The sequence below is a fragment of the Heliangelus exortis genome, chromosome Z (assembly GCF_036169615.1).
Source record: "Heliangelus exortis chromosome Z, bHelExo1.hap1, whole genome shotgun sequence".
Lineage (NCBI taxonomy): Eukaryota > Metazoa > Chordata > Aves > Apodiformes > Trochilidae > Heliangelus > Heliangelus exortis.
The window spans coordinates 41,255,844-41,269,199 of NC_092454.1; the positions used below are offsets into that span (position 1 = coordinate 41,255,844).

General features: G+C 40.1%; 1 protein-coding gene and 1 long non-coding RNA gene across 3 annotated transcripts in view; one reads left to right on the top strand and one right to left on the bottom strand.

The window, feature by feature from the left end:
- Window positions 1-314: 314 nt before the first annotated feature.
- On the bottom strand, window positions 315-11,950 carry LOC139789493 (uncharacterized). Its single transcript, XR_011723183.1, has 3 exons — window positions 11,692-11,950; window positions 7,625-7,923; window positions 315-668 (listed from the first exon to the last, which is right to left on the bottom strand). It is a non-coding gene; the product is annotated as an uncharacterized lncRNA (long non-coding RNA).
- Window positions 11,951-12,075: 125 nt separating this feature from the next.
- The window catches only part of BNC2 (basonuclin zinc finger protein 2), a 323,651-nt gene continuing 322,370 nt past the window's right edge, over window positions 12,076-13,356 (top strand). For both annotated transcript variants that reach the window (XM_071730322.1, XM_071730323.1), the window contains exon 1: window positions 12,076-12,249. In XM_071730322.1, coding sequence (XP_071586423.1) covers window positions 12,239-12,249 — 11 coding nt within the window. In that variant the 5' untranslated portion in view covers window positions 12,076-12,238. The remainder of the gene's footprint in view (window positions 12,250-13,356) is intronic.

Below are 13,356 nucleotides of genomic sequence, written 5' to 3' on the forward strand. Positions count from 1 at the left end.
GAAAAAGTGATTTGTAAGTGGCTTGAGTGTTAAAAAAAAAAAAAGTTGTACTGAATGTTACTAGTGTTTGGAGTAACATGGCGTCACAGTTTAATGCTGGGCTGGAAATTAACCAAATGAGAGATGCTCCGTATATTAATCATCCTCCCTTCCCCAGCAGAGAAAGGAGAGACAATATGGGTGAGAAACTTATGGGTTACAAACTAAACTACACAGCTTCAATGAAACAGTAATGATGAAAACTGGTGAAATATATACAAACATACACAAAAACAACAAGTTCCTCCCCCCTCTCCACTAATAATGCTCATGTCACCCCCAAGGCTGCAGGGCAGGCTCTGGAAGTCCCAGGCTGGGCTCTTGGAGTCAGCAGCAGTCGGGAGCTGGAGGCAGGAACACAGGGATTCAGGCTGGCATGGATCAGGATCACAGGCAAATGAATGGATGGAACCTTCCCAGGATGCTGGCCATGGGTGAAATAGAAGAAACTTCACCATTGTGATCCCTCATATTTATACCAAGTATGACACTTATGGTACAGAATACTCACCTGTCTTATCCACTCTTCCCTAAAAGAGGAAGGTAGGTGTGACCCTTTTATTCCCTTTCCAGAGCATAATATATTCCTCAGAACTGAGCATACAGTGGTTCCACATACAGTTCTCTGGCTGTAACTATAAACATTGAGTGTTATCAGCCCTAGAAGTAGACACTGACTGAGAATCTTGCTGTTAATTTCAGCAAGTGCAGCTACTTAGAAGAGGCTTAGGTGAAAGCAAAATTACAAGAAAGAAAATCAGTTCTATCCTGACTCAAACCAGGACACATAGAGAGCAGAAGGAGAGAACTGGAGTATACAGCCATCTATGGTCACTGGAGAAGCTGAAGCCAATGACAATGAGACAATGGCAGAACTAGAACAAGGAGAGAAAGCATTCAGTTAAATCAGTAACTTAGAAGGCAAAATAAGGTACAAGCAATTCTGAGCAGTCAGGAGTACTTACAAAAGAAATTCTGCACTAACGTGAAACTAAGTGCCTGTGTTAGGTAGGCTGTCTAGAAGGGCAATTATCAGAGTTGCTAATAATTCAATTATTATGTCAGCAAGTGTTCTTCAAACTTATTTGCATACAATTAAACACCAATATACTTTTTGTATGTGAATGATCTGCGAAGGATATCTAAGGTACATTAGTAGATATTATCAACATAAACTTCCCTTAAGTGTTCACAAAATAGTTAACAACTTCAGTGTTAATAAAGAAAAGCAAAAATAGAATTTATTTTAATATACCATGAAATAAAAATACACCTGTAATTTATTTTAAAGTATAGAACAGGACTTAGTATGACTCTGATTGTGGTCCTTATTCTAAAAGAGCCCTAAGTTTGTGTAAATCCAAGTTTAATTTAATAATAAAACCAACAACATTGCTTTCAGTCTTGCTTTCAGACTTATACAATACACTGGCTAAACAGCAGAAAGAATGAGATAACAAATGGGCATTCTCCAGCCTCGTTTGAGACCTGTTTTTCCAAGCAAACACCCAAGTGTCTACCCAAAAGCGGAAAAAGAAAAGAAAGTCATATCCTAGGGTGTCCAAAATAAACTATTCAGGATCAGTAATTGCAGCTGTATGTCATTTTAATCAGAATTATTTTTGTTCCTTGTTCCCAGAATGGAAAAATGACTGTGACCAGAACAGATTTTAATGACAAATGATTGAGGGAAGTTAACAAGACACATGAACATCATAATGAATTACCAAGAGGGGATGAAGTATTCCCCTTTCCTGTTAAATGGTGCCTGAGTTCTGCATTAGAACACAGGGTGAAATTATTTAATACTCTCAACCTACCTATCAGATTTAATTCACAGGTCTGAACTTTCTTTTGTATGGAGTTTGTCTGTATTTCCTGTGTGGCCTGAAAGCTTTTATTCTTGAGGTTTTGCACTGATAAAGTACACTGTAACCACTTTTAAATGCTGAACAATTGTTAAAAGTCAAATTCAGATGCCTATTACTATATGCACAAGACTAATTAATTAACTCTAATATACAGGTAAGATTTGCAGCCTCTTAAGTGTTACGGATCTTTGGTCAGCCTTTATCTGAAAGCTGTTTCTTTCTGCTGTTTGCCTTTATTATTCCATCTTACATAACCACATTTCTGCAAACAAATATTTTTCTTGTCTTATCAGACAATCCTGCAAATTCGCAGATTTTTAATTTTTACTGTGACATGAAATGAATTCAGTGAATATCATACCGGTGGGACCTCTTATTTTATACTAATCACAACTAGTATCTGAAAAGATTCACAAGACAAAGCAACCATCCTTCCGTGAGTCCAAAAATTACTGCTTCCTGAGAATACAGTGATTTAAGAAATCCCCAGTCTGGATATGACTTAAGTATCACATGTTAGCTCTAAGCCAGCCAAATATCTTCACTGTGGTTAGTGGTCTGCAAGCAGTGCAACAGGCCTAAGTTTGATTCATTGCTTTTGCATACTTGACAGAACAGAAATCTATGTTCATATCTATATAACATCTTTCACCCAAGAATCTATGAGATGCATAGCAGGACCATGCTGATATGTTTTTCTTCTTAAGGTGATTTTAAAAATAAGAGGGCTGTGCATGAAATACCAAGAAATTTGAAATAATTTTTTTAAACTGGAGAAGATGTCATTATGTGAGAACTAGTTTTTATTAATGTTAAATGTTTTTGCTAGTGTTAAGTGAATGTGTAGCTCTATGTTAAGCAACTGGACCCTAATGCCCTCAAAAACTGTTGTTCTGGGCAGGTCTTTGAAGGTAGTTTTCACAGAAGAATGCCCAAGTCTTTATGGGTTTGTCAATGTAACTATACTCTATTGGCAAGGTTGTAGTTAAACCTAAATGGATATGCTTTTCAGGATACAAGGTAACTCTGAACAGAGCTACTAGATAACTACCATGGTCTTCAAGAGTCATGTAGAATCACTGTTTAGTTTGGCATCTGTCTTACTTGATAACATCTGTACTGCTTTTGTATGGCAACATTTGGATCACTGGAGTCAAACCCTTCGGCTAAGATGTCTTGAAAAACACAGTATGGCTTATTGGAACAGAGGAATTTTGACAATTATAAGATTGACTGTAATTTTAGCAAGAACTTTGGTAAAAGAGTAAAGCATATTTTATAAGGTCTTCATAAACTGAAAACAGATAAGATTGTTTAAAAGTAACTACTAAAGAACAAAGACTAGCATCTCGGATATGGTGGATCACAGTATTACATCAGGGGAGATCAAATTACAGAGTGGACCATAAACTGACTAGATTAGTATGAGACTAAAAGGCAAATGCCATTTCAAGGTATATTATCAAAACCTTAGTATATAAAATACATGATGTAATTATTCTGTTGTCTGTGGATCATGTGGAGCTTTAGCTAGAGAACTATTTGCAAATCAATCCAGTGAACTTGCTGACACATAAGGTGTGTAGTACTCAAGGTAAAGCAGCAAGAGTGATAATAATTTTCAGAAATACAACCTGTAAAAAAATGCTTGAAGGAAAAGACATTGTTTGGTCTAAGGAGGGAGGTGGAGGTCTGAAAAGAACATCAAGCTGGGTGCAGTGTTCAAAAGTCTGCTTTGAATTCTGTCTAGGATTCAACAGGAAGGAAATGGTTTATATATAGGAAAAAAAAATGTTTAGCTATTAGGAAAATCTAACTTGAAAGGTAGTGAAATATTGGAGTAGGCTACTTATGGAAGATATAGTTGGATACTTTGGAAATTCTGAACCAACATCTATTAGAGGTGTTTGACACATGCTACTCTTACCTCAAAAAAAGATCAGAGTTCTTGAGATTTCATCTAGATCAAAAACTCTGCAATTCCATCAATTCAAGGTGACATACAGACTTCACAGACACAGTTAACAATGAAGTAATGTATCTCGGTTTGTCATATACAGTGGAGATGCCAAATGGTTTCTGTCTCTTGCTCACCACAATATCTGCTTTCCGTCTCAAAGACAGAGTACCAGTAACCTGCTGCTACTTCATATTGACAGATTTATTTTTCCTGGTATCACTGATTAAATTTAGAACTTAAATTATTGGCCTGGCCTTTAGAATACTGTAAAATATTTTGAAGACTGAAGGTGAGTAAAATTGTTTTGAATAAGGAAAATAGAGAATGAAGTATGAGAGCTAGAACTAGGTCATTATATATTTGTTTTGATGCCTCTTACACATTGAGGTATTCTGAACTATCTGCAGTCCCAATGAATGGCATTTTTCTCTGGAATCCTGTAAAATGTATCCATTGGTATGCTTATTCAACACATTTTCTAAATAAATGCTTCCTAAAACTGTACATGGAGGACCAGATACTTGTGTCCTTGCATAAATGTGGCACTCCAATTACAGATCATCCTTTCTTTCGCATATTTGATTGATTTTTTCTCACATTTTAAATTAATGACTTCAGGTCTATGAACGCCTTTACAAAGGACTAAGCAACGCACAGTTTGTGTGTTTGGTCTGTCAAGGAGTAAGAACACAAAGAAGATAAAGAAGTTACTTTTTGTACAACTAGGACATCCACAAACTTGGAGAGTTTGGTCCAAGACCAATCCTTTGGACGTCAAATGAAATTAACTGAAAGTGGGGCAGCTGAAGGACAGAAAGAAAATTCAGTGTTCTATCTGGATAGCATTGACAATTCCAAACAGAATTTGGCTTATGATCCAGTAGTAGAAGTACAAGGATGAAAAAGAACTTTTCTTTTTAAAGTAGTTCTTGGACACAAGATTTTAATTTCCTACTTTCTCCATGTTCCTCAGATTTTAAGCAATACCTATAGCAAAAAGTCTACATCTTCTTTTCTCAATAGCACACAGCCAAAATGTGCAAAAGAAAAGTCCTCAAAAAAGTATTTGTAACAAAACCATCATGAGTACCCAGCGTTCTAACTAAAATCTTTGGATGTGAAGCTTAGAACCAAGCTCAGTTTCAAAGAAGACCTATTAAGTATCTAATAGCAGACTATCTGAATCCTCTGCTAGGAATGGTATAAATCTAAAAGCTGATTTTTGGAAAGAAGGTAAGAATCAAGCTGGCAATTTGTCTGCCTTCTTTTCTTTCTCTTGACATGAAAATCAAATTGTATTTTAATATATGAATCAATTGTAAAAGAAATTTTCAAAAGGAATAAAGAAGTTACAATGAATGCAAAATCATTATGCCACATTATTTAAAGCCTGTTTTCATGTTCTGTAGGTTGCCACATCCATTTTAAGTCTCCATTTAAGCAAGGTGTGAATAGCAGAAAAATTGTTCTGCTAAAAGTAGGGAATCTCAGGACTAATATTTCAACATTGGTCATGACAGATTCTGTGACTTGCTCTACAATATTACATTTGACAGTTCAGTTGCTTTTAAGATACTGAGCCACCAACCACTATTAGCTGTGATTGGGGCACTTCATTTGTTAAAACTAATTTATGACAAAAAGCTAAGTGCACAAATGCTTATTCTGAGACATCAGTACAAAAAAAGTAAAACCCAAAAACTGAATTTCAAAACTAAAGCAGTTAAACTGGATAAGAAAAGAGAGAGACTTTCTCATCCTACTTACAAGTAACTCTCCAAGGCAATCACTCTTAACTAGAGTAATAGAAGAAAAACAAGTGGAAAAATACTAAGAGAACTGAAAAACATTGAGATTCACTTGGGAAAAATACCCTCAAGTGTTAAATGAGACAAGCTGAGGCATATTCCAGAATGCATGTAGAATACTACACATGCTTTCTGAGTAGCAATTACTAAGCTATAGAAAACAATTTTGATGGACAGTGATTGGAAGTGACAACTGGGAAAGAAGAAACTTCAATCAAGAGAGTTCTTAAATGTAAATATGTGTATTCTTACTGAAGAAAGGATGACCATAGAACTAGAAAACAGAACCAAAATATGAATTTTTACTGTCTTTATAACTTTAAGCAAGTTGCTAAAACTTACTGCAACTTTCTTTCTTTGCTCATGTTTAAAACCTTTTAATGTCCCTTACAAAAGCTGTTGTAGTGCTATAAAATAACATCTATTGCTTTTAATATATATTATTTCAGCTGAGATCATAAAATACTTGAAGTGAATTTGTATAAGAACATCTGCTACTCCATTCAGTAAAGTTTAAGATAAATCAAACTGTGTGGTAGCAACCTCTAGAAGAGAGTTTAAAAAGTTTGGGTACAGAGGATATGGAACAAAAAGGAAAAAGATGGATACAGTGCAGAAAACCTTTTTTTCATCTCAAAAAAAATGACCATTATGACTAGGAGGATCTAGTAATACCTAAGTGCTAGAAAGACTTCAAATTACCTTCGGTATTTTAGTGCAAGAGGCAAAGGCAACATAATTACCTGCTCTTAAATTGATTTCCTGAATGACAGAAATGTTTTTTTACTCAGAACACTGTACTGAAATCTGTACTATTATTGGACATATGTCCATGAACTTTACAGTTAAGTAACAGGGGTTAGAAAGTTCTATGTTCAGAAGTTAAGAAATTTTATCATTATCAGTGTCTATAAAACATTAATTCATCCCTTTCAAGTGCTGAGTACAGCGTCTGAAATTATATCATCATGTAACTGTTTTCTCCCTGCAAGATCTGCCTGTATCAAGTACACAAAATGGGTAATGTTCTCTAAATGAAAATGAATGTCTGTATAATGAATGAAGCTTATTTCCTAAGACTCCTGCTTAGTCTACTGATGAAGTTTTGAGGTGTGTGATGAATCAGACAGAAAGAGAAAGATAGACCTGTGGCTAAAGCAGATGAAGCAGTCAAATCCCACCCTGGAGAATAAGATTCCACCCCTGTCTCTGAGCTCCTGTGCACTCCTGGGCAACTCACTTTATACAAAATGTTTACCATTGGTCCCTAGCTTTTCACTTCTTGACCCTGTGGTCCATAGCTAAGTTAAGGCAACCTTCAGAAATAGCATCCTTGATACTTTGCCTACATTGGGTCAAATTTCAAACTCTTCCTCTAAAACGCCACTAAGTTACAATTTGCAAGGGAAGGAATTAGACCCTTTTTTATAATATATGCACACTTTTATTTTCTAATTAGATCCTTAAAAACAGCTGAAGCTCCCTCAGAATGTCAGAATTGGGCAGATTAATTATCATAAAACAAATAAAAACATTTTAAAAGAGGAAAAAATTTAAAAGGGGAAAGAGAAATGTCTAATTGGAAGAAGAATCCTACTTTTCTGGCAATTAATTTTTTAAACCATGCTACTTATTCAAGAGTGATACTTAGCACGGGAATTTAATATAAATGGATGTGTGCATGTGGAGGCTAAATCTGTATTTCTGAATAAAATTAGTAACCAGATTAGGACTTCTTAATGTTATCACTCTGAATAAGTGGTGCTTATTTTTATGCTGAATTCTTCTATGTTGAGGATTCTTTTCCTCCTTACTCCTTACCTGGATTACAGAAAACAGGTTTTAAATTCAAGACTGGGCATAATTTGTCAGTTGGAGATGCTACTGGTAAACTGGCTTTTCATTTACATTTCAATTATACTGTTTAGTAAAAGCGTTCTTCTCACCTTGTCACACAGCAAAATATGGAGGATTTCAGTTTCTGTTCTGGATCATCCAGGACTGTTTTTCAACATGTAGCCCCTAACAGGCTACTGATGCCTTGTGTCCCACCTCTGTTCTGTTGGTTGGAAACATCATCTGGACTGCTCCTCCAGGTTCAGAAAATTGGCAGAAGATTCAAGAGAACCTTAAATTCCTTCTTCTCTGCAGACATTACAATTTAGATGACTTACACTTCTTTCCCTCTCAGGCTGCAGTTTCTTCTCAGACTCTATCTCAAGCTTGCAATATCTCAGTGTTCAATCTGGAAACTCAAAATAAAAGTGAAAAAAAAAATATATTTCTAACAAACTTCATTCATGCTTATTAATCTCTGACCAACAAGTACTACTAATTACTTATAGTGGTTATAACTGGTATTGAACAAAAGCTACAATGAGAATTGTCTGAATATCATGTATTCCTGTTGATGAGCCTGAAATTGTTAGAGACTCTCCTCTAACTAATAAATATCATTAGTCTAAAATGCAAGGGAAAGTTTAGGCGTTGGTCCCACTCTCTGGAACCTTGCATAAAATTTCCAAAATTTAAGACAATTACACATTTTAGGAAGTCATAAGACAGTCCTGTGACAAAGCTTGTGTACGTATGCTGTCTTTTGAAGTGTCGATTGAACAGTAAGATGTAATTTCTGCAATATCTATCACTTGTGCTAATACCACTGTCACCACAGCAATATAAAGAAACAAAAGTCACTGTGCAGAGGGATGGTATAGTATTTTAAAAAGTGCCCTGTCTTCTTAGGATTATCTCAGAATATATCAGGAAATATACAGGAAAATTTGAAAGCAAGAATTTACATAAATTTAAAATGCTGTCATGTATGTGACTGAAAGTGTGATCCTGAAAGATGCAAAATTTCAGAAAGCTTAGAGCTTTCTCAATTTGAACTCTAACGATATTTTATATTCAAATGTCACCAGGTAGCTATTTTGCTGCTGATCTTTTGAGCAGAAATGTCTTCTTCCAAAATGTTTCTCCTGTAATTCCATACTGTCAACCCAAGAATGAGAACTCCCAACAGCCAACTTGCCTCCAGCTATTTTACCTCTGCAGCAGCTTTCAAGAGGCTGTAATATACTGTCAATACAGAAGCCACTGGCTTATTGATAGGTGGAAGAAAAAAAAAAGGGAGGTTTAAAAAAGCTGAATTAAATATCAAGCAAGATAAAAAAGGAATGAATCTATAAGGCATGATTAGTTTTTAAACAAAAGTAGTTAAAGACTTTAAAAAAAAAAGTAGCTGCAAGTTTTTCATGATTGTATTACACTTTATAGGTTCTTTGAAATGATAGATCAGAGCTTAGATGACAATTTTTAATGTGAGATATAGGTTATTAGGTCTGTAATTTCCTGGCTTAGTTGATACAGGAATATCTCCTTCAAATGCCTTGCCCTAGTTAAAAAAAATCTCACTTTTCCAAAGTAGTAAGGAAAGAAGGTTTTAAATTTGGTTGAATAGCTGCCTACCTACTATACGCATTTTCTCTCACAAAGCTCTACTGGCTTATAGCCTTTGATTCACTTCTGTGAAACTGCACAGAAAAGATGACCCTTATAATGGGCCTGTCATATATTTATTCTAGCAAGTGACCACGCCTTTTGTGAGTTTAGGTTGCGGCACTTTATTTTTAACTGGTATCAAGCCAGCTTGGACCTTCCTTCATGTGAGGAGACAGATATGTGAACTTGTCCAGGCTTTAACCACTAGGGGGCTGTGTGAACACAATTTTTTGGCAACTTCTTGGCCCTTCACTGGTTCAAAAGGGCAAATGCGTTTTTACGAACGGTAAAATGTGACTCTGAAATAATTAACAAGTTTTGTCCTTATCTCTCTCCTTTGACAGAAACCGCATCAAATACTGGTTGAATTAGTCCTATGAATTTTTCAGAATGCACATAAACTGCTCGAAATCTTTGTTGGTCATGGTACTTTTATATTAAAAGCAAAATCATAAAAAATGCAACAATCTTTTAGTCATTGTCTTAGTCTAAAACATGCTCTCTACAGCTCAAGGATCGAAGGTAATCCTGATGAAATGTGGATCCTACAAATCCTGCCCATGAGCTGGTATGTTTTACGCCTAATGAAAGGTAATGGCTACACAGAAAACTGAAGTTTCCACAGAAAAACAGATACTGTTGAGATAAATCTAACATGCTTTTGTGAAAACCTGGCTTTGATAGTAATACAGATCAATCATGCTTCCCTCTTCTTTCAGGCACAGGAAATGTATAAATCATAAAGATGGCAAAATCTGTTAAAAAGCCTGGAAAACTTGGTAATTCACGGGGACATGCCATTCACTACAGTCACAGTTTTCTGTGGTTTTAGTCCACAGCAGATGCAGAAAAAAATCAGAAGTGCCAAACAGATACCAATTTATATATTTGACCCATTCTTCATCGAGGTGCCCAGCCACACCTTAAGGAGGAGGCAGCAAAACGTATTCGTATTTCACATTCCCTGAAAAGTCGTCCTCGTGTTCACTTTCTAAAGATCACTTCCTAATCGCGTATTTGTAACAGAGCCCGGGGAAGGGTGCCAATGTTGATAGCACTAAGTGACCCTCAGCGCCTTCGCAATCAGGACACGAGGGACACGAGGGACGCCCTGCTAGGCTCGCCATCACCACCTGCAGATGAAGCACGATAACCTCCTGCCACCTTCCCTGCACCACGTAACCCACGCGACGCACTGGGCTATCTCCCGTGCCTCGACACCCGTGAGCAGGGGACATGTAGGAGAACGCCTACAACCGGCTACAAACCGGGTTAAGAAAAGATTCCGCAGGGGAAGATGCCAAGAGGGGACCGGGGGCTCGGCAGCCCCGCTCCTGCCGAGGCGCTGGCCGGGCCGAGAGGTCGCCGCCGAGGACCAGCAGCTGGCGGCAACGCCTCCCGCCGTGCCCGCCCGCCAGGCGCAGCGCCGGGGATGGGCGGGACGTGTGCGGCCGCGGGAGGGCGCGGAACGGCCCTCCCCCCCCCCGCTACCCCCGCCTCCCGACACCGCCCTCCGCGCACTCCCTGAGGGCGAGCGCGGCCGCCGTTGTGTGCCTGCCTGCCCGCCTGCCTGCCTGGGCGCCCAGGGCCGCAGCGCCTGCGTTTACCCCGGCGTCGCCGGGGCAGGGTTTCGCTCGGTTTGGCTCCGTGTCACACACAGATGTGACTCTTGTCTGTTCCCTGCAAGCGTACAACCGTGGCGGCTCACCTCCTCCCGCCTCCCTGCCTTCCCCACCCCAACAAAAAAAAAAAAAAGAAAGAAAGAAAAAAAAAAAACAACAACAAAACAAAAACCCACCCGTTCACAAAAATCTCTTCAGAATCCGCACCGAGCAGCAGCTGCCGCAGCAGAGCCCCGGGAGCTGATGGAGCAATGGGTGGGAAGCGGGAAACCGGCATCACAAGCGAAAACTTTTAATCTGCCTAACTTTTCGCTTCCCTGCTAACTCTCACCCCTCTTCCTCCTGTGACTCCTTACCCCCTCCTCTGGGCTACGCTTCATTTTCCGCGGTGTCTCTCCCCTCTCTCAGCCCTCCCTCCACCTTTCTCCCTGCCGCCTTCTCCCTCCCTCGCTCCAGCGGCGCGTGGAGCTGATAAGGAAGAGGAGCAGCGGCAAAGACTGCAGCCGCTTCGAGGAGAAACCAGGCAGAGGAGCAGGAAAGGGGGAAGCGGGAAGCAGAGAAGGGCGGCCAGTCAGTCCCGCGCGGCGCCGCCGGCCGCCCTGGCCACAAAGTTGGCGGCGGTCGCTGGGCGTTTTTGACAGCTGGGCGCGGGCGGCCTCTGCCGCAGCCCCTGTCTGGCACAGAAAGGTGGGGGGAGGGTGGAGGTAGAGGGGCTTACTTTTTCACCCCCCTAGTCTGCTCTTTCCCCTTCCCTCTTCCTCCCCGTCTGCCGGCCTTGCCCCAGATCGTGGGGCTGGGAGGAAGCAACACTGCCCTCAGCGCCGCTGGCAGCCTCCCCCCGCCGCCTCCCCTTCCCCAGCCATACAGCCCAACAACAACAAACCAACCTGTGGAGGCTCTGACCCGAACCTGGGTCCCTCCTCCCATCACTTCCAGCTCCCCGCTGAAAGCTCTTTTTCTTTCTGCTGATCCGGCTAAACTTCGGGGACTGAAGTTTCGGAAGAGTTAGAGAGAGAGGGCGGGGGAAGAGAGAGAGAGAGACTGTGGCTACTGCTCCATATGCTCTTCTGTTGTGTTTTTTGTTGTTGTTGTTGTTGCTGTTTTGTTTTTTTTAATATTTTGATTTTATTATTATTTTGGCGGGGGTTTGTATTTTTGTTTTTTTAAATCTCTTTTTTTAGTTCAAATCACCTGAAGGTGCGAGTGGTTTACAGGAGGAGAGAGGAGAGGGAGGGAAGTGGTGGAAGAGACAGAGGGGGGGGGGGAAGAAAGAAAAGGAGAGGGGAGAGAGGGAGAGAGAGAAGGCGAGAGAGAGGGAGAAAGGGAGAGAGGGGGAGAGTAAGAGAGGCGCTGAGAGCCCAGAGGCAAAAGGAAGGGTGCAGGCACTGCCGCTGAGAGGAGATCGAGAGACAGGGGGTGCACTTGACAACCAGCATGCAGAGATGGTAAGAAGTTTCCAGCAGCCTTTCGTTTCATTCTACCCTTTACTTTGGTTTGATTTGATTATTAAATCGTGCAGTAACACAAGCAGCCCTGCTCGCTATCCGGTGTGTTTCAGCCTTCAAATAAATAAGCAGCCGGGAAAGGAGAAAGAGGAGGATAATAAATAAATAAATCAGCCCCGTGCTGCGTGGATTGGGGGAAAAAACGACTAAGAGGCTGTGCTAAACTTTTAAGTGAGTTTGGGGGGTTGAAACAGGACGGCCACATACTTTTTAACGCCTCCTTCCCTTCACTACAGATGAGGTACTATAGTGAAAAAAAAATAATAAATGTACCTACGGAGGGAGGGAGACTGAAGGTGAAGTGGGGTTGAATCGGACATGGGGTAGTCTGATTTTCTTCGGATACCACCTTCTGCTCGGAGATAAGTAAGTTTTCCACACAATGTAAAGGTAACCTTAGAGAGCGGCGGAAGGAGCTGCGTGTTTGTGTGTGAAACAACGCCTGAGGCAGAGACAAAAGTGTAAATCCACCATCCCTCCGTAAACTCTTTTTGTTGTGCATGTGCTTGCAGTTTGCACCTCTCCAATCAGCAACTTGCCGTTGTGCTGATGCCCTAAGAGTAAAAGGAAGGGGGGGTCCCACAAAACAACTTTGAGCAAGTTTTTGCTGCTTGTTAAATGTGCTGTGCACGTCTCCTCTACAGCAGGGATTTTGCAAAGCAGAATTTGGGCTTTCATGGCCTCTTCATTTAAAAGCTAAAAATCAAAATGATTGAGGACTTCATTTGGCTGAAGGCTGGGGTTGTGATGTGAAAATAGGTTAAACAGCTGTAAAGGACAAGCACGTTTGGAGCCATGACTAAACTTAACGTGCACGCTGATAACTTCATATTAACAAGTGGTCTGACCTCAGTTAATGATGAAGCAATCAGCCCATATTCACTGTAGTAGTGCATTTTCAAGTGCTGTTTGACTACTGCCTTGCTTTCAGTCAGCTTTTGTTATCCCACTCTAGGGACGTTATACATCTGTCTTGTATGCCTTGAATGTAGCTACGTGCATGTATGCACACACACACATATATGGATGTGTAGGTATGTACATGTA